The following is a 21,650-nucleotide window of genomic DNA, read 5'->3' on the forward strand; positions in this document are numbered from 1 at the left end:
CGCGATTTGTTTTTATATACTCCTCTGTCCCATTTTCTTTATCTTTTTTTGAAGTTCATGTCAGTTTTCAATCGCTTATATTTTTTAATATGAATCTTATTTGATAGTTCTCGATTAAAGCTATAATACAAAGTTTTTAAAATTATGAAAAATATTATAAATTAGAATATATAAGCGTTTAAAGAATGACACGGTTAACGAAAAAAGACAAAGAAAATGAAACGGAGGGAGTATTTATCTATTTATTGTGTATCCAACATCGACTTCAAATTTTAGTATCGGAAAGATTTAAAGGCTGATGAGGCAATTTGATGTACATAAAATCTTTCCACAATGACCGAGTTAGATTTTGTGTGCTTTATGATAATTAACAGTTGCTCCTTGCCAAATTCACATGTAAGAATTTGTAGGATGTTTAACAATAATAACATTGGAGAGTATGTACGTTGAAGTCAAAATATGAAAATTAGGTAGTCTACAAGAATTTGACTCCGTCGTTGGAATTGCTCGTATTCTAGAAAATAAGGAGCTACTTTTTTTTTGAAAGGTAGAAGAATATATTTTTATCCTCAGGATGAGATCAAAGCGACATTACATTAATTACATTTGAGCACGTAATCACAAACTAGTAGTCCACTCAAGAAACAGCTTCAAAGTGGAGAATAAATAATAAATTACACAGAGAAAGAAATGGTCAACTATTGCGTTTGTCGATGTTTAACCCCTTGGCGTGTACATGGAAGCACAAAAAGATGACCAAATGGACTAATTACCAACTAATCAATAAAAAACACCTTAATAATATGCATCTTTATTTGATTGACGAGCTCAAAATTCAAGCATGTTACCAACGTGTCATGCCAAATATGTTGGGTACGTAGGCAACCTTTAAAATTTGTCTTTCCAGTATGCTCTAAAAATTTATGTTGTGAACATTTTAAGCAGTATAAAATACGGAAATTTTGAGTTAAGTTAAAAGTAAATAGGGTGCAAGTTAAACACATAGTACATAGCGCGCGTGGGTTAGCATTTCCGTTGAGACTTGAGAGGGCTTAGTTGGCGCCGAAGATTACGGGGAAAATGGCTGCGCCGCGTTTCGGGTCAAAGCGGATAGGTTGGGACTTGGGAGTTCAGAAGTGTAATGGTAAAGGAGATTATTAATTGCTTTTGCTTAAGTTCTGCTGCGTGGTGTTTCAAACCCTTTTCTAGTATGGTGCAATTGAGTCGAGCTTTGTAGTTTTTCAATTTGGTTGTTTACTAAATGATTTTCAAATTCGAGCTCAAGCTAGGCTCGTTTTTACTACATGAATCAAGCTTTTCCAAGTTGAGCAGAACCAAACTTTAGAATGTTGAATTCGGCTCATTAGCTATATCAGCGGAAGACCCGAGTTTGGCTCATCACCTAAAGGAGCCGAGCCGAGCCGAGCCTAGCCAAGTGGTTTAACGAGTCAAGTGTGGCTCGGTTCGTTTGCAGTTTATTCTCCATCACATATTGGTGTAAGGTTCACGACTAAGTTTGTGATTCCACACACGAATGTGTAATGGACAAGGCTCTTGGAGCACAAACTGGCGGTGCTCCAAAAGCACCATGTGAGATTCCGAAACGTGCTAAAACTTTTGAAACTGCATGGGCTTTTTTCTTTTAGCTCGGCTTATTCAGGGAAACTCACATAATCACTCAAGTAGAAGAGGAGGACAGCTGAGAAACGGTGGCCCGCAATCAATCCTCATAAACTACGTGAAAACCTTCCGAAATGCCCATTACCAAGCAAAGTGTTTGGTTAGAAGTCTTGTTTATTTGCTTAATGGTTTATTTATTTATTTTATTACTCTTAATACTTATTGCTAATTTGTTTACTGTAAATTGCAATTAAATAAGTTCCATATCCCCTCCCCCAATGAATGTATATCGTATTTGTGTTTTTCCCTTTCAAACCGTACTGAAACACTTTATATATGTTTATATGCATGTGTTTTTTTAATTGGACAAGTAGATTTGCTGTTAGTTAGATTAATCGAAATCAAATTGCATGTACTAAATAAATAACATCATAACCGGCGAAAATCTTTGATTATTTCAATTGCCATCCTGTCCTGATCGGCTGATCGCAATCAATTATTTTGAGTCTATATCCATTTATTTGTCAAACAATCGATATCGTAATCCTGCATAAAAATAACCACTATTAAAGATGATTTAATTTTCATTCTCTCTCTTTTCATATATAATGAAACTCATCTTTGTCATCTAGCAAGTGAAATTCTATGATATTGTCCTTTTGCGGTCTATAAAACTCACACTTAGAATGGGTAAATTCATGTGCAAGAGGGGAAAAAAAGAAATGTGGCACTTAAAAAAAGAAGAAAGGAATGTACAAGTTAAAATACCTTAATTTAAACTAGATATTTCAAACTTAATGAACAACAGCTCTGATCATTTATGCCGGACTTCAAATTGGACCCCACAAAACCGTCTGTGCATCCTCATTTGTACGCATAGTATTTTCGAAGAAGGAGATATTGAGTTTAAGGTACAATGCCCAAAAATTCAACGTGTATATTTATGGTATAGAGCAATGTTAGGAATACAACTTTAAAAAAACAAGTTGCTCGATGCATGTAGGTTCACTAAACAAGCGAGCTTCTTTTTTTTTTTTTTCTTTCTATTTTACAGAAATGAATATGCACCCAACCTATTCTACATGTTTAATTGAGAATATTTCTTTCAATGCATAAGATCTATCCACAGAGAATTGAACAATCTCAATTTATAATCGGACCGAATCTAAGAATATAATTGCACGTTACCGATGCCAAACATCGAGCGAGTGATTAGATTATAATCGGGATTAGATTTCTTCTTTCGCTTGTGATCTGTTTGTTGTTTGATTACATCCGTTTTTTATTGTCTACTGGTTTGTACTGGTATTTTGTTTGATTTCTCTCTGCTTAGTCCCGAATGGGATTCTCATATCGGCACCTAGTGCTGATTTGCTTTTGCAGGGTGTCCTGTAATCCCGGATTAGGTAGTTTGGTGCACTCCTGTATTTTGCGATGTAATTTTTGCCTACGGGCTTGAAATGAATTGCCTGAATAAAAAAAAAAAAAAAAACATCGGGCGAGTAACTCTTATCCATTGTAATCAAACAAATCAAAGGGAATCAAATTAGGATAGGCAGGTATTCGTGATTGGAGGATCCGAGGAATGCCATGAAAAGGGGAGGAGAGAGAAAAAAGGTTGAAGAAAGAAGGTCAAGAAATCGGACAAAAGAAAATGAGAGAAAAGAAGACGGTGATGAAAAACACAGCTTGCGTGGGGCCCGCTTTACACGTCAATTCCGGCTCCAAATCAGCTCGTGAACGGCCAACGGACGGTGCGTTTCGGACATGTCGGGACATGGGAGTAGTAATTGTCTACTCCCGAAGCATGCCCAACTCCATGCACTTAATAACAACCCAAGTTAATATCCCGTTCCTCTAAAAGAAATAAATACTTATTTTTGAATTAAAGATTTATAAGAGAATGACATGTTTCGTAAAATAAAAAATAAAAAATAAAAAAATAAGAATTTTAGCCGAACGGGACCGAATATATTATTAGACTTTTAAAGATCGTCAGGTATTATTTCAATTTTTTGTGATTAGATTTTTCATCAATTATTTCGAGAGTAAAAACTTGTCTTGATGAGAAAAAATTGAGGAGGTACAAAAATATAAATCAAAATTAAAAAAATGAAAAAACAACACGAAAGACAACAAAGAGAGCTTTTTGAAATTCTTTTCGTCGTAAGTTAACTTTTTGTTGCTTTTCATTGTAATTTCTTAGAGTACTAATTTTAGATTCTACTGATTTTTTTTTTTTGTCAAGATGAAATACAATAAAATTGACAAAATTATCGAATAGGTAATTTAGGCAAATGCGCCCCTTAGAATACATGTAAGTAATTTTGTAGTAAGTTATTTTTGGTAATTATGGGCCCTACAATATAGAGATTATTCGATGCTTATGAGCGTCTCAAATCTTGTTTCCACACATATTTGTGTGAACTTTACATAGTAGTATTTTTTTTTTTAGTGAAAATATTATAAATTGTAGGTTGAAGACATAGATTGGAGCACCACACGTGTTTGCTCTCGGGACACTGAATGATTATTCCCTTGCAACGCCACCTGTGCTCAAGCAACACCCAATAACATTTCCAGCACATGGCAAAGACGAGAAAACGCAGAAGATAAAAAGAAATGCACAAAAACAAAGCAGAAGAGACGAACACCTTCATTTGCGCCCCCTCCTCTCTCTCTGTCTCTCTCTCTCTTTCTCTCTCTCTCTCTCTCTGGTCGATGAAATTCCTGCAGCGGACGACGGGATCCGCGTTTTTCGATTCCTGAAACTTGCCATTCGATCAACCTCCGCCTGTAGCAGCCGTCGCCAACACCATCCTCTCTGTAAGATATTTTTTCCTCAATTTTTGTTTGTTTGTTTGTTTAAAATTATCTGCATTGAATTGGATTTACACGAATTTAATCGAAATTGTTGTTTTGATGATTATATACGGATCGAAATTGTAATCTGTGTAGAATTATTTGTATTTAGGTGAGTAATCGAAAGGGCAAGGGTTTTGTATGATTATGGAATTTGCCGGTAAATAACGTGAAAACATATCCACATTGACTTGACTTTCGACGGAGATCTCTTCCCTCTAGAAACTGCTCGAGGGGCTCACCGAATTGTTGTTTCGATCGTAGTCACCTGCATGCGCGAGCATGAAAGTGACTAGAAAAAATGTTCCAAACTAATAGCATTCGAGAGCGAGCATTGAGAGCGGGAGTGGGAGCACAGAGCGAGGATTGAGAGCGGGAGCATAGGATGGTGACTTAATTTTCGATTTCTTATGTGCACTTTATTTTTAATTTTTTACGCAACTTATTTTTACGTCCTTGTTGCTCCTCGGTTCTTGGAGGTTTAGGGGGCTATTGTTTTAGTGGTATTCTGAGAGCAGTCACTTTGTGCATATATTGCCAAAGGTTAGGTTTGTCTCTAATCATCCTCCGCTCATACCTCCAATGATTGGGGACTAGATGGGTTATGTTATATTGTTGTTGTTGTTATTGTGTTGTATGTGATCTGGTGGGATATTAGGGCAATTGTATCTAAAGAAGGTTTTTTCTGATGTGGTATTTGGTTTATGATTTTATTTGGTATTAGATCTGAAGAAAGTGCATGGAGGGTTAGCTGGTAAGGCACCTTCTTTGAAAGGAGGCTTTCGTTTTGTTTTGAAGGGGGCTGAACAATGTCCTCGAAGGGTGAACATCAAACTGTTCCACTTTCGGTGTTGTTAAAGCGTGAAGTGGCACAAGAAAAGATTGAAAGGCCTGAGATTTCTCATGGTCAGGCTGGCCAAAGCAAGAAAGGGGAGGATTTGACGTTAGTCAAGACGGAGTGCCAACGCGTTGCAGGAGATGGGGTTTCCACGTATTCTGTTTTTGCGGTATGTTTTTGTGTCAAGGTTTTTGTATCTAAAGTCTAAACCAAAGCAGTAATGTTTTATCTTGGTAATAGTTTGTATTTGCTTTGCCTATGAATTTTACTCATAATGTCTGTCAATTATAGTACGATTGAGGAAAGAAGGCAGAAGGTGTCAATGTTGGACTTTCAGCCAATACGGAGAGAGCAATGAAGAAATAAACGATTGGGTTTTGTGTTGTAACGGCTCATGTAAAGAATTCTTTATGTGAATTTTGTTCTTATTCTCACACACTTTCACTCATGTATGGAGAGATAGATGGAGATTTCCGACATGGCGGCTTCAGAATCATTGCACCCGTATGTTGGTGGATGATTAGCCAGCTGGTTTTAGTTTTGGTTTTGCATGTCTATAGTGTGCATGCATGTTTAATTTGAGCTGATAGTTAAATTATTTCACAAATGTCTTATCGTTCAAATATGGGGGAGTATAAGGAGGAATTCCAAACTCTGTCGAACTTGAAAAGGTGCATTTATGCTTGGTCAATGCTGGTAGTTGTCCACATTTCCATTTCTCTGCCATTATGTTTTCATCCTCCGATATCTGTTAACTCAACAAGTCAAAACATTTCCATTTCTCCGCTATATATTTCCTTGTGCTCTCTTTTCCATGACTATCCTAAAAACCTCTCTTTCGTCCATGCATTATGGTTTTCTTTCATTTCTCATCTTTGGGAACTTCAGAGGAACTCTTGCCAGTAAACATTACACTTTTTCGGTTTTTTTATTTTGTAATCATCACACTTATTTCTGTGTATGCATATTGACTTGTGTGCTATTAATTCTTCTCTGTTTTTTGTTTGAAATAGGAACCTATAGCCAACAGTTTGTTCACTATTAAGCAATCATGCTGTTCCTTTGACTTAATTGATGCCATTATTTGTTCTTGAATTCCTTTCGGGGTATCGGTCTTTATTACTTAGATTGGCAGTTGCTGGAGACTGTTGCCTTTGTGCAGTCTTTACCAGTTATTCTATTTGCCCCCTATCACTGTTTCTCACTTTAGTCTGATTCTTATTCTGCAGCTATTTGACGGGCACAATGGGTCTGCAGCTGCCATATATACCAAAGAGAATCTTCTAAGTAATGTTTTGGCTGCTATTCCTTCAGATCTCAACAGAGATGAATGGGTTGCAGCGCTGCCAAGGGCTTTGGTTGCTGGGTTCGTAAAAACTGACAAAGATTTTCAAGAGAAAGGTATGAGTTGTTTTTATGTTATTTCTTATCGTCATGGCATTCTTATCTGGTCATGTCATGGTCAAGAGGGGCAGTCATGCAACTTATGGAGAAAGAAGCTATGTTCAAGCTGTCAATCATGCCAAGCTAGTAATGTTTAGTAGCAGGGTGGCACACACTACGTGTGTGCAATTTGTGTTTTCTTATTTGTGCATATAATTTAATGAGAATTATCATTCTTTAAAAATATAAACATAACTATTTGTAAAAATCCTCAAATTCCTAAGTAGAATTCGAATTAAAAATAAAACCAAATCAACTTATGCATCGAACAAAGGAATCTTAAATTCCACCCACATGCTTGTTTGTGTGAGTTCTGTTGCCAAAACTTCACTGCATTCCTTGACGTGCTGCGTCCGTATTTTTGTTCCCGTGACCAGTAAATCATTGTAGCTATGTAGACATGGTAAATAGTAGTATCAGGAAACTTAGAAACCACAAAGCGGTGGGTATGGAAATACCCAAAGTTATTTAATCAAGGAGCAATCAAGGTTGAGTGGATTTCATGGTGGCAAAATTTTCCTGGTGATTTCTTTCATTGATCAGCGAAAGTAGAAGGAAATAGGAGGATTTTGTAGTGTCGGAATATATAGTGAAAGTGGAACCGAAACATAAAAAGCAGCTGCAGATTTGTGTGTAAAACTTTGGGGATTTTTAATCTCAGACTTTTAGCTGTCAATTTTGTCCCTGCTGTTACACAGGCGAGTAATTACTTGGTAATTCCTTTTAGAGTTGTAAGAGCTTTTTGGACATGAAGAAGTCTGTAGAGTTTCAATTTGAGACCAACTTGATCAGAATGATGTGCCCCAGAGTATCTTATTAGAAGAATATGTTGCTCATGCACACTGCAGGAAAACCAAATCCTTACTCATATGTTGATTATTATATTTTTCGTCTATTACTGAACCATAGGTCCATAACTCATTGCTCAATTGATCATTGTCTATTTTCACACTGGCATCTGTGTTCAATTTTTGTTTTTCCTCTGCAATGCTTTATTTCATTGGTGAACTTCCAAGCAGTAAAACTATTATTCATTACCTACTTGTAATTTCCTCTTATTCATTACCATTTATCAACTTGTAATTTCCTCTGCGAATACCTTTAGATGTTTGAGGATGTTGAAGAAAAGTCTAAATATCTTCCGGTAACTACTATATTTTGTTTTAAGAAGGTATGCTGAAATGACTGTGAAGTGGAGATACTCAAAAAGCAGACTAGTCATGTAGTACCAGTATTTAATTATCAAGCCTCTCATACTCAAAAGAAGAGAAAAACAACAAAGACTTGCCTTTGCAGAAAGAAATAAGATGCAACATCTGGTCTAAGGGTGGAACCGTGGAAGTTTATCTATTTCAGTACCTAACACCACAATTTAACCTTTTTCTTTAAGACACTATTGCAATGGAATTGTCATGTCATGCTCCTGGTAAAGTATTTCCCTGGAAATTTTGTTTTTCATTGGTTGTTTTTTTGTGGCTATGTAACAAGTTTGGTATTGAGTAAGATGCATGCAACATTCTGGAGAAGGGATTGCGTCGTGTACATGCATATTTATTTGGTTTCTGTAATTGTGGATTTAGTTTCGTTGGTAAAAACAACTCGTGTGCCAAAGAGGTCAAGCTAGCTGATCCATATGTTCCACGGGTTAAACTCTAGCCTTAACCCCATAGTCCTAGCTCCTAAATGTAAGGCTAGCCCCTACCCTGTGGGAAACAAAACCAACATTTGTGGAGGTCGTGGTAGCTTTGCCACCCAATGTTGTGCTCTCTATTTAGATGGGGAGGGGGTGTCTTTGTTTTAGATGTACAGTTATATCATGCAGTTAAGTGTTTTAGAACTCATATCTACAGTTTCATTTGAGGCGCAAATAGATTATGTTACATGTTAAAAGTCAACTCTCTCTCTCTCTCTCTCTCTCTCTCTCTCTCTCTCTCCCTCTCTCTCTCTCTCTCAAAATTAACTATGGTACTTACAAATGGTATGATTGCATATCAGCACAAACTTCGGGAACGACTGTCACCTTCATGATTATTGAAGGATGGGTCATAACTGTAGCATCTGTTGGTGATTCTCGTTGCGTTCTTGAATCAGCTGAAGGCGGAATATACTATATGTCAGCAGATCACAGGCTTGAATGCGATGTAGAAGAGTAAGTTGAAGTTGTAGGAACTTTATGCTTGTATGTTAGAGTCCCCCCTGATAGAGACTTTTCTTCTTGTCTTTCATCAGGAGAGAGCGTATTACTGCTAGTGGTGGTGAGGTTGGTCGGCTCAATACTGGAGGTGGTACAGAGGTATAACATTTGGTTCAGTTTAGCTATATAATACATACTGCTATAGTTTCATCAGTCCCAAACAAGTGACCACATTGATGTACATCTATATCCACCTTATGCGTCTGCAGACCAACAAAATTTATTTATTAAATTATGGAGTCGAATTGTTCTTTCAAAAATTTGTTTCCATGTTACACCTTACAAGTCTAGTTTGCATTCTACTTTCCAAACAATTTTTCGTGTTCAACACTGAGTTAATCTACGACAAAAACTAGTGGTCTCTACCCAGACTTCATACCTTTAGATTGAATGGCATGCATTTCGCCCAAGGTATACCTTAGACAAACAAAAAGGACTTCGATTGGTGAAAAATATGGTTTCATATGCTCCTTGTTATGGTTTATCTTTTATATCTGCTTCTTATTACTTTTGGTCTGTGGACATCAGCTTCTTCATTCTATGTTATTCGAAGAGACTCTTAAATGCTATGGAATTGCAGACTGATAAAATGTGTCCCTCGTATATTCTGTAGATTGGTCCTCTAAGATGTTGGCCTGGTGGCTTGTGTCTTTCCCGTTCCATTGGAGATATGGATGTCGGCGAGTTCATTGTCCCTGTTCCTTATGTAAAGCAAGTGAAGGTTTGTTTCTCGTCATTTTGCAGCATTCTATGCAGTTTTATTCAATCTTTTCCCTTGACTGCAGTCGCTATTGTCAAAGTGGGGCATGTGGAGCTAATAAGTTTCTTTTCCTGAAATTTGAAATTGATTTTTTTTTCCCCTTTTGCAGTTATCGACTGCTGGTGGCAGGATTATTGTCTCAAGCGATGGGGTTTGGGATGCTTTATCTGCGGAGATAGCATTTGATTGTTGTCGTGGGATGCCACCAGATTCTGCAGCTTCACAGATAGTAAAAGTATTCTTACAACTTGTAGTTTTCATTTTTGTTTTAAAGAGAACTCTGGTATAACCTACTGTTTATTGCATATCCTGACTATCGTGTTAAATCCCTGTGGTCCCTTTTGCAGGAAGCTGTACAAGTGAAAGGACTTCGAGATGATACAACGTGCATTGTGATTGATGTACACCCTCCAGAGAAGCCAAATCCCCCTTTGCCACCTCCAAAGAAGCAGGGTAAAGGAGTTTTTACATCCATGTTTCGGAAGAAGTCTACCGAGTCATCGAATGATCCTCAACAACCTGAAAAAGAATTTTGTGAGCCTGATGTGGTGGAAGAACTATTCGAGGAAGGATCCGCAATGCTATCAGAAAGGTTTGTTCAGACCAAGTCACAAGTGTTAGCCAAATCGGAACTCACTTTACTAGAGTTGGGGAATGTGGTCAATGTGCATCTCATATGCGTTGGTTGGTGTTTGTCCAACCTTCTATGTTACAAGAAATGTTTCTGAAAATAAGAATCCGCTCAGAAGTAGCTTTTGAGCAGCTTTAAAGGCTGTTTTTGGCTGAACGTGTTTTAGAGGTGCCAGATTATACAATCATCACCTCTCCAAAAGCCGTCACAAACACCCCCTTTTATATTGATATTGAATGCCATTGTTTGTTCAATTCAACAGTTTGTGCAGTGTTATTGATTGAAAGGGGTGGGTAAATGAGGTAATTGGTGTTACGTTGTCTGGCTGCAGGTTGGATACTAAGTACCCCCTCTGCAACATGTTCAAGTTGTTCATGTGTGCAGTTTGTCAAGTAGAGATAAAACCAGGAGAGGGTATTTCGATACACGCGGGTGTTTCAACTTCAGCGAAATTGCGGCCTTGGGATGGCCCTTTCCTTTGCTTAGGGTGCCAAGAGAAGAAAGATGCCATGGAAGGGAAAAGACCTTCTGGAGGTATGTCAGCTCACTCATGTATTCTTGAGGCTGTGTTTGGATCAAAAGTTTGTGGAGGGATTAACTGAGGGAAAAGAAAATGAAGTGACCCCTCTAAAAACCTTCAATGCGAACACAGCCTAAAACCCAATGGTCATCAGCATTTTGTTTGATATGTTTTATGTTCTGGTGTTTTCAGATGGAAGATATAGTAGCGGAAGTGACTAGTCAAAACTTTTCTTAAGTAGACCTGCTTTTTTGCGAGCACTAACTATTGTTCCGGCCTGATTGTAAACGGGAAGGCAGAGCTTTCTTGCCCTATATCCCCCTTCTGTATGACGGGTTTGAGCATTTTGATCCATCTTTGACAATTGGTTGGGACCCGTGTGGACTTGTGTTTCCTTGCTCCATTCAGAACATCAGAGTTCGTTTAGTGTTTTGGGAAATCTGTTTCAGACTCTGGGACATTTTTCACTTCCGCCTGCCTCCTCTGGTAGATACGTGTACACATGGTTTAGAGAATCATCTCCTTCTGAATTTGTTCAATTGTATTCTAGTCGTTCCCTTTCATAGAGCTAACCATCACGTGTAAGCAGCGATCACTACAGTGTAATATTGATAGGGAAACTCTTTTGTGATTGTTCTGCTACGGAATTTGTTCGTGTATAATCAATCTGTAATGTCTTGCCAAAAAGAAGGTAGTTTCTTCAGGATGGGGAATTCATACTGTTTTCCCTTCCTTTTCTTTTTCTTTTTTTTCCGTGAACATTTTCTGTAATTCACTGCTGATGAAAGAAAAAAACAGCTGTTCCATCAATTGTGTGCTAATTTTTTGTACCTTTTATCGATGCATTTAAGAGTGCAAAATCAATTCACTCCAGGCAGTACTAGTCAAATTGTTGTTCAAGAATAAGCTCTGTAACAAAGTGAGCGGTTCTCAGCCCAATTTAGGGTTTGTGAATGTTGGTTAATTTTGTCAAGAGGTTTCCTGTATTTGGTATTCATGTCTAGTTGGATAACTTGTAACGGTCCTCATGAAGACAATAGGGAAGAAGAAAAAACTGTAACTCAGTGACGGTAAGGCTCAATAGATCTTGGCCTTTGTTGTGTGTGGCTTCATTTGAAGTGGAATTATGGAAAGGGCAAACCAGCCTTGTCCGTTCGGACGAGACTGAAGGCCGTCCGGATGACAATGCTGCGAGAAAGGCTGGAACGTCTGTATGTCCCTTGCCTGGCATGGGCATCAGTAGTATTTAACTCTGTTATGTTCAATTTTAGGGTTTGAATGCTTGTTCTTGGTGAGGGAAATCTAATAAAACAGAAAGATATCGTAGAGAGGAGATTGGAGCTTGTAATCCTCATTGATTAGATTAATAGTGGATTGATTCGTCCCTTCCCCTGTGGAGTAGATGCACAACCTGTGTATCGAACCACGTAAATCTCGTCTTCTTGTGTAATTATTTCTTGCTTGCCTTGTATTCATTCCTCTTTATTGTTTGCGTTATAGATTGAGATTGTGCAAGTTCAAATTGTAGTATCTTTCACATATCACGCAACAGCCTTTTTATGCATTTCGCCACTGCCAGCCGTATAGACCCCGCATAGTGATTTGTTCGGCGTTTCTGAGACTTTTTTTTTAAGGGCAAAGTACAGATGACCTCCCCGAGTTTTATTAATGGTCAATTCACCTCCCTATGATTTTGGAGTAAAGTGGCACCATTACATTTTTCTTCCAAATTAACGGAAGGTATAAAACACATGCCTATTATGAGACTGGGATTGAAAAGGAAAACTAAATAAAGGTAGATTTTGGTGTTAAAGGACAACACTACCCTTTTCCATCATCTTGTCCAACACCAACCTCCCAAAAACCAAAACTTCTATGGTGCTCCCAAGTGGCATGGGAGCACCATACACCCAATGAATATGGATCATTGGATTGAAAATAGATAAATCACAGTCCTTGGATCAAAACCAAAAACCAAAAGTAGGGTGGTTTTGTTAAAAATGAGATGATTTTGTGAATTTTTGACCAAAAAAATGAAGGATTACTTACCACAGAAACATGTAACACTTACCATTGATTAAAACAACACTTACAATCGTATAAGGCAAAACTTACTACACAAACAGGCGACATTTACGACAACCGGTTGGTCAGGTAACAAATTACCATTAATTAAAAAAAAAGAGTACCTATTTTTGGGCGGAAAAATTTGAAGATTTTGAGAATTTATATATTCACATCACTTTAAGCTATATACACCATATATTGCTAAGAATTGGGTAGTGGAAAAACCTAAAAAATGGCGTTCGATTATAAATCTAGTTTAAAATTTTAATTTGTTATGAAGAACATATAATTAGAAGAATTATCTAAAAACAAAAAATTTGACAAATATTTTCCATAATTTCCAAATAACATTATAAATTTATTTAATTAATTAATTTTTAAATAACCATTTATTATATATTTAAGTAACTTTCTTTTAAATATTATGGATAAAACAAGATATTCATTTAATATTTTGATATCTTACAAATTTAGTTAATATATATTATAAAATAACGCTATAAGTTTTTTGTTACAAGAAAATTGAACAATAAGTATATCTTTGCTTAATAGCTATTGAATAATGTTGTAGGATTCTAATTTGAATTTTTGGTAGTATTTAATAAAATTGGGCTATTCAATTTCATTAATATAGTTTATACTGATCAATATGATATAATTTGCAAATTTAACAACTAATATTGTTGATACTAATATACTTGGTAGCGATCAATCAACGATTATTGATTCATTTGTAATTGATTGATTTGGTTATATGTTCAACCAATTGATCAGACAATTTGAATCGATTAAAATCATATTTGACAGATGTGGTAATTAACAATGATGTTGATTGACAGTGATTAGTGAAGATTAATACTATTGGCTAAACTAGGCTTACTAATTTATTTAATTGCTTAATCATAGACTTATCTATTTCAATCCTTCAAATTACACAATTAGCAAATTTAAAAAATGGTTAACATTGATCACTTGGCAAATGAAGGAGTAACAGTTTTTGTGGTTAACATTGATCACTTGACTGCCAAATTTTTGTAGGGATAGGTATAATTTTTACCCCATTTTTACCAATTTAACCCCAAATTTTCATAGGAATAGGTATAATTTAGCTATTTTGACCCCACAAAAAATCTCTAAATTATCCCAACTTGTTTTAAGTGCATAGAAATTCCAAACGTTCTCTTCTTTTCCAGAGTTGATAGTCCTAGAAACGAGATTGTCATGTATTATTTTTCAAATATAACAAGTCTTTTGGGGCCAATTATGAGACAAAAATGAATTATTAGTGCATATCGATCTTATAATTAACCTTTTAATTTAGTTATTTTTGGACTTGTGCGTAGAAAAAATTTATTGCATATGAATCTAATTTTTGACCCCACTAACCAAAATTCCTGGCTTCGCCCCTGCCCGTGTGGACTCGTGTTTCCTTGCTCCATTCAGAACATCAGAGTTGGTTTAGTGTTTCCGGAAATCTATTTCAGAATCCGGGACATTTTTCATTTCTGCCTGCCTCCTCTGGCAGATACGTGTACACATGGTTTAGAGAATCATCTGCCTTCTGAATTTGTTCAATTGTATTCTACTCCTTCCCTTTCATAAGGCTAACCATCACGTGTAAGCAGCGATATATCACTCTTCGATCAGTGTGATATTGATAGGGAACTCTTTTATGATCATTCTGCTACGGAATTTGTTCTTGTATGATCAATCTGTAATGTCTTGCCAAAAAGAAGGTAAACCTTGAAGATATGAAATTTGTAATGTTTCCTTTCTTTCTTTCCTTTTTTTTGCCGTGAAGATTTTCTGTAATTCAGTACTGATGGATGGAAAAAACAGCTGTTCTGTCAATTGTGTGCTGATTTTTTGTACCTATTATCGATGCGTTTAATTCAATTCACTCTTGGGAGTACTAGTCAAATTGCTGTAAACGAATAAGCTTCGATAAAGACGAGCAGTTCTCATCCGAATTTTGGGTTTGTGAAAGTTGGTTAATTTTTGTCAAAAGGTTTCCTGTATTTGGTATTCATGTCTGGTGGGTAAGTTTTGGGTTTGTGAAAGTTGGTAAATTCTTGTAACAATCCTCGGGAGGACAATAGGGAAGATGCAAAAACTGGAACTTTGACGGTAAGGCTCAATTGATCTTAGTCTTTGTTGTGTGTGGCTTCAATTGAAGTGAAAAGGGCGAACCAGCATGGTCCGTCCGGATGGAACTGAAGGCCGTCTGCACGACACATGCTGCGACCAAGGCTGGAACTTCAAATCCTTTTTTTTTATTATGGTGGATTGATTCATCCCTTCCCCCAAGGAGTAGATACACAGCCTGTGTATCTAACCATGTAAAATTTCTCGTGTTCTTGTGTGATTGTTTCTCACTTGCCTTGCGCTCGCGCTCGTTCATCTTTATTGTTCGCGTTATGGACTGATTGTGCCAATTCAAATAATTGTGCCTTCACAAATCGCACAATAGCCTTTTTATGCATTTGGCGAATGCCAGCCGCGTAGGACCCCACAGTGATTTTGTTAGGATTGAGTTTCTAGACTTTTAGGCAAGAGTTGCTGCTAGCTAGTTTGTGTAGCTGGACACTATTTTTATTTTTTAATTTTTGTTTTTTGATTGACGTGATTGTTAAGAAAAGAGAAAAGTAATGGTGAAAATGGTGCCTGGAAAACGGGAACAGGGTCGGCTGTTGCCTTCAACTAAGAGAGGACGTTCAATGGCAATTAGAACAAAAGTCTTTCTTGGTGATTCCAAAAGCCAATTTTCATAGTTAGGCCCCTAATTCATGTTAGTTGTTTGTGACAAGGACTAAAACGAATATCATATTAGTAATATGAGAGAGAGAGAGAGAGAGAGAGAGAGAGAGAGAGAGAGAGAGAGAGAGAGAGAGAGAGAGATTGCAAAGCTTGTGTCTCATAGAGAGAGAGAGAGAGAGAGAGAGAGAGAGAGAGAGAGAGAGAGAGAGAGAGATTGCAAAGTTTTTGTCTCATACCATGTTTGCTTGAATGCTTTTTCCCTTCCTATGACTCTTCTTTCTTTTTTGGAAAAGAATAAAGATTGTGAGTGGCTAATGTCAAAAGTAGAAATGGGCAAAAAGTCTTGCCACCCAAAGGATCTATCTCTTGCTGGATGACTCTGAAGTCTTTGTTTTATGCCACCGTCGGTTCTCTCTCTCTCTTGGTTAGACGGAGACGAGTTTCTAAAGGTTGTCAAGTTTCGAACTCAGAATGTCTTGTTTTACCGTCCATTTTTATTGCCACTTGAGCTAACCCTTGGGATTATGGTTCTGTCTCTCTCCTTATCTTGAGAATTGAGATACAGAACACAACAACGTTGATTTTGAGTGGAGAAGATGAATCTGTCCATCCAAAATAATGCCTCCATGATTGAGATGTCGACCTTGACTGTACAAACAAAATTCCTCTATGAATGCTGTACTCCTCAGGACCACACTGTACACGTGCGTCTGGACCCATCCCCTACCCGATTCTTAACCTTTGCGTTTGTAGTTTAACACAATGCGGGATCCGAAAACGAGAGCACCACAACCATTTGCGTTACTCAAGAGAGAGAGAGGGGGGCTTCTCACGGCCCATGTAAACTCGCTCACGTTACTCGCCTAACTTCCTGTGGGAAGCTAGTCCTATACATCGTAGGCCCACGAGCCTTGCCAACGTATATATAAGAGGTGAGCACCACGATGTGTCTCAAGAATGCCCCACGAGACATGCACGTGCTTAGCGATTATTAGGACTAGGAGCCCCACGAGGCCGCACGCATGTGCTTAACGTATGAATTTTTTTTTTTGCAGGACCAACGAGAAAACCACGTCTAGGCAATTACTAATGATTAGAAGGGTTTCCCATGGTCCTTTAAAACTCACACACGCCCCTGAACGTTCGGATATCGAAGCCACTCTGTTTTTTTTTTTTTTTTTGGGTGCGTTAGAAATCCAAAAGTCATACATAAAAGTACGCCTAATTACGCGTAATTTCTCCGTAATTGCACATCAAATGAATGACAAGATCAAGCTATTTGAAAACATTCAAAAACGAGACGTAACCTCTTCTCCTGGTATCAAACATCAAAATTAAACCTCTTCTCCTGGATCCTATAGTTACTAAGTAGGAAAAGAAAACGTATGAGAAAAGGAACATATACTAAAACGGTAAAACCAAAGCAAGTAATAGTATTTGAGAAGAAATATGTAAATTTCTTTCCATTTACAAATCAACAATACAAACACACAATTAGGCAAACGGATTTGATTTGGATACAGATGTCTAGACAAGATCCTAATTAACACAGATTATTTGCAATCATCCGATGCGTGTGGGTCTCACGTACATCATATGAGATCTAGGTGGGTTCCGAACACATGTGCATCGTAGCGTTACTCTTAACGGGGATGGAGTTAGGATTTTACCTTAACGGTGACGAACGTTATACTAAAAATGTTGAAGTTAAAGAAAACAAAAGGTGTACCACTATATGCATAGTTATCGGCTTTAGAGAAAAAATAGAGTAACATAATCAAAATTATAATAAATAGTGTTTGTCATATAAAAAAAGAGAGTAATTTTATTTAATGTATCTTCTAAAGTGATTTGTAATGCTTTCATGGGGCTTTTTACCACTAGGTACATAAAATTATACCTTAATTTCTATTAAGTTATAATACTTTTTTTTTAATTACCACTAAATTTAGACATGTACTGAGAATGTTCTAAGAGCTGAGAACGTCAAAAAACAAATTAACCACTAAGTCTAGGCGTGTGTTGAGAATGTTCTCAGTACTGAGGACATTGTTTGAGAACGTTCTCAGAATTGAGAACGTCTGAGAATGAATTACCACTAAGTTTAGGCGTGTGCTGAGAACGTTCTGAGCTGAGAATAGACGTGTGCTGAGAACATTCTTATAGTTGAGAATGCTCTGAGAACGTTCTCAGCTTTGAAATATCCACAGCTGTCAGCATTATCATTAACTCTATAGGCGTGTGCTGAGAATGTTAACGTTCTCAATAGTCATCGCCGATATTTGGTCAACAATCATCAATAGTGGTGGAGGAGTATTTTTAGTATAAAATTTTGACTATATTTAATGATTTGGGCCTGACGTGGAAATTACTTTGGATTTTCTGTACCTACATGTAAATGGCTCGTTGAAAGAATTAATGATAGAATCGACATTAAAACTTCTAGCAACTTTGAAAAAGTTTTTTTTTGCAAATCTCGATATCAAGTCCGGATCTCTTGAGGGATTCCGCACGGGCTTACTGTGCGGGACTCCCCTTTCCCGAGTGAATCACGACAATCCAAGCTGCTCAAAGTGATCAGAACATGATTTTAAAGGTACCAACGAGAAATCAGAAAAAAAAATGATCGGGAAGGGCTTGTTCTGAACAATTTTTTATTGAACGGTTTAGTAAAAAATTGCTCGGATCAAGCCCTTCCCGATCATTGTTTTTGCTGATTTCTCGCGGGTACCCTTAAAATCACATTCTGAACACATTGAGCGGCTCGGATCGTCACAATTCGCTCGGGAAAGGGGAGTCCCGCACGGTAAGCCCGTGCGGGATCCCTCATTGGATCCTAAGTGTCTCGATATCACTTAATTACAGTCGTGGATACGTTGCCTCCTTCCATTATGTTTGCTTTGAGGTTTTTTCACTTTTCATCTTTTCCCATAGAACTGATAGAAGTTTTGTAAAAACACTGTGAAGTTTGGTTTTTCTTAATCTAAACCTCATCTTTCATAATATTTCGCTTGGCCCATTGAATCAGGTTTCAGACTATTTTTTTCGAAATCCAAGAAAGAAAATAACTAGAGGATTAAAGACTCCTTATATAAAAAAATTCTTGTGGTGACAGATCTATATAATGTGAGAATAAAATATTTTTTAAATATAGCATTAGCATTTTTTCAAATCTTTGTGGTGGCGGCCGCCACCATCTATCCCCTGCTCCATCCTTGCTCTTAGGCAAAAGAGATCGGATAGATTGCTACAGCGAGAGTACAAAACGAATAAAACCCTCTTCCGATGCAGGTGAGAGCATATAATGTGTAAAGTTGTTCATGTTAAGTACTAATAGAGAAAATCTATGAAATATATAGTTGTTTATGGCGCGAATCGCGGCCATTCAAAAGTATTTTGGACAGTGCAGATATTTTTCATTAAAATTCGGACTGTCCATAATAATTTTTGATGGTTATGATTGATTGCTGCTGTAAAAGAGCTGTTTACTAAACGAGCCAAAAATTCGAGCTTGAGCCTTAACGAGCCGAACCTTTATCGAGCCGAGCTGTTATTTACTAAACGAGCCTCTTTAATCGAGCCGAGCCACCCTTAACAAACTGAGCTTTTGTCGAATGAGACGAATCGAGCTCGACTTGTTTACTAGACGAGCCGAAAACTTGAATAAGTTCGACTCGTTTAGTTATGAGCTGAGCCAAGTCGAACCTTAACAAGCCGAGCTTGCGAGCTACTCGGTTCGTTTGCAGCCCTAGCGGTTGCCACCACCTATCCCCGGCTCCATCCTTGTTCTTCGGCAAAAGAGATCGGAAAGATTGCTACAGCGAGAGTTGAAACCCTCTACCAATGCAGGTGAGAGCATAGAATATGTAAAGCTGTTCATGTTAAGTACTACTCGTAGTAATATAGAAAATCTTTTTCACGGTTCCGTCGTGAATAGTTGTTTACGGCACTAATCACAGTCGTCCAAAATTGTTTTAGACGGTCCGAATGTTTTCATTAAAATCCAGAATTGGATAGTTGCGATTGATTATTGCTATAAAAAACTGTTCATGACTGAGCCGTGAATAAATTTCTCTCGCACTAATAAAGTTATATTCCGCACGTACAATCAAAGATGCTTCTTGAATTGGGTTGCTTTCAACCCACTAGATATGCATCGTTCTAAGTCCGAAAATTTGACCCAAATCATCCACTTTGTACTGTTCGACATTTGGAGCAATCCTATGAAAAATCAAATTGATCGATCATCGGTAATTCACTAAGCGAACCACACCTGTCTTTATTACATCTCCCTCACGTGCGGCCGCATTTGAGGTCTGTCACATGTGACCATTTTTGGGTTCTATCATCGTGGAGTGTGGATTGTAATTTTTTTAAAATGTGAGATGGAATGGGTTTCGCTCTGATACCATGAAGAAACTTTATGTCCATCTCAAAACCAATTGACAATAAGTGGAGAAGTCACAAATGCTATTAAGTGATCACTTATTCCACTCCTAAGCCATGTGAGATTCTATTTCCTTAATAACCTTGAGACACCGTAGACCGCCAACGGGCTTGTAGCCATACGGCATTTCCTCACCTCTTTTACATGAAATGTGAGAATTCGATTCTCAAATTTCTTGCTAGGAGCTCGAATGCTTGGTGTGGTGATTATTGCCCTTCGGGCTTGCCACTCCAATATGCCGCTTAGCGACACTCCTTTCTCATTCACCTAGGAATAGACCAGACATGGTGAAAAAAGGGGGAAAAAAAATTGCACCGTAGACCCAGTGGCTCCATTAAAAAAGGATGGCGGCTAATGGGGTAATCAAATTCATAAGAAGCCGAAAAGCTGGATCTTATGGTATTTAATTAATAAAATAAAAAAAAGACACCCTATTTAGAAGCTATAAAACAAAGCTTAGACAAGGACCCACCGACCTTTGGCACGTACAGCTAAACACTTCTTGTCGTTTTCCTATATATTTGTCTCATAGCCAAGGTGCCTTTTCCTCTATTTATTCCAACAATAATGATTTCTTTATAATCGAATAACCAAACTTAACTAGCGCACAAATCGACTAATTCTGAAGTCTTAAAATTTAAGACCGGAGAAAACTTTAGTGATCCTAATAAGGTTTGGAACCATCGCCCTTAATTGAAATGAAAATTTCGACCTCCAAATGACCCCAAAATAACTTGATCCATCTTTAGATACTGTACTATAAAGTATTGTATGATTAGTTAATAATGATTCCATCATATGCTTTTATCAGGGGTTGTTCTTCTAAATAAGTTACTTGGTTTATTTTTTTGTTCTTATTCAATTTTTTTTCGCATTTGTTAGTTTTTAATCAATTTTTTGGGAATTATTGTTTCTTTATGACAAGAGGAATTTAAAAAGTAAAAAACTACGATTGAAATCTAATTTTTTTTGAATAAAGATGAAAAAATTAGGTTTCGATGGTAATTTTTTACTTTTTAGATTCTTCTCGTCATGACGAAGTCATAATCTCCAAAAAATTGACAAAAAACTAATAAATGAGAAAAAAATTTGAATAAAAACAAAAAAAGAAGAAGCCAAGTGACCTATTTAGAACAACCACCCCTCAGTTTAGTACTTTATACCACCCATCTATAATTGCTGCAGTGTGTACAAAAGGAATAAGATCCAGATCCACTCATATAATCATGAGGGTTGATTGGATACATACATATATATATAGAAAAGGTATATGAAAGTGTCCATGAAACACACCGAATATTTTCATGGACTTTTTTCATGTATCATAACATTTTCCTATAATCACTTTTCAGGCGTTCTTGCATGTGGCACAACATGAGACACGTCGGAATCTCCGTTTATGTAAAGAGAAATGAAAGTTCATTGAGTGTCTGACCATTCATTTCTATTGTGACATGCAATGAATCAAGATTTTCTCATGTGACGATCTTCTCAAGTCTCGTATGACGATT

The 21,650-nt window shown here is 37.2% G+C and overlaps 1 protein-coding gene across 1 annotated transcript; it reads left to right on the forward strand.

Annotated features, from left to right (window-relative positions):
* The first annotated feature begins 4,239 nt into the window (after window positions 1–4,239).
* On the forward strand, window positions 4,240–11,678 carry LOC131331191 (probable protein phosphatase 2C 12). The gene is made up of 10 exons (XM_058365068.1): window positions 4,240–4,446; window positions 5,207–5,489; window positions 6,550–6,721; window positions 8,759–8,912; window positions 8,993–9,056; window positions 9,571–9,678; window positions 9,827–9,952; window positions 10,065–10,309; window positions 10,680–10,882; window positions 11,061–11,678. The coding sequence occupies exons 2-10, from the start codon at window positions 5,292–5,294 to the stop codon at window positions 11,087–11,089; spliced, it is 1,299 nt and encodes a 432-aa protein (XP_058221051.1). The 5' UTR covers window positions 4,240–4,446; window positions 5,207–5,291; the 3' UTR covers window positions 11,090–11,678.
* Window positions 11,679–21,650: the final 9,972 nt, after the last annotated feature.

This window comes from Rhododendron vialii, chromosome 6a, assembly GCF_030253575.1.
Source record: "Rhododendron vialii isolate Sample 1 chromosome 6a, ASM3025357v1".
Taxonomy (NCBI): Eukaryota; Viridiplantae; Streptophyta; class Magnoliopsida; order Ericales; family Ericaceae; genus Rhododendron; species Rhododendron vialii.

Coding starts and splice junctions, on each gene's coding strand:
- LOC131331191 (XM_058365068.1), top strand. CDS start 5,292: ATGTCCTCGAAGGGTGAACATCAAACTGTTCCACTTTCGGTGTTGTTA. Junction 6,722..8,758: donor CAAAGATTTTCAAGAGAAAG/GTATGAGTTGTT, acceptor ATTGCATATCAG/CACAAACTTCGGGAACGACT. Junction 9,953..10,064: donor CAGCTTCACAGATAGTAAAA/GTATTCTTACAA, acceptor TCCCTTTTGCAG/GAAGCTGTACAAGTGAAAGG.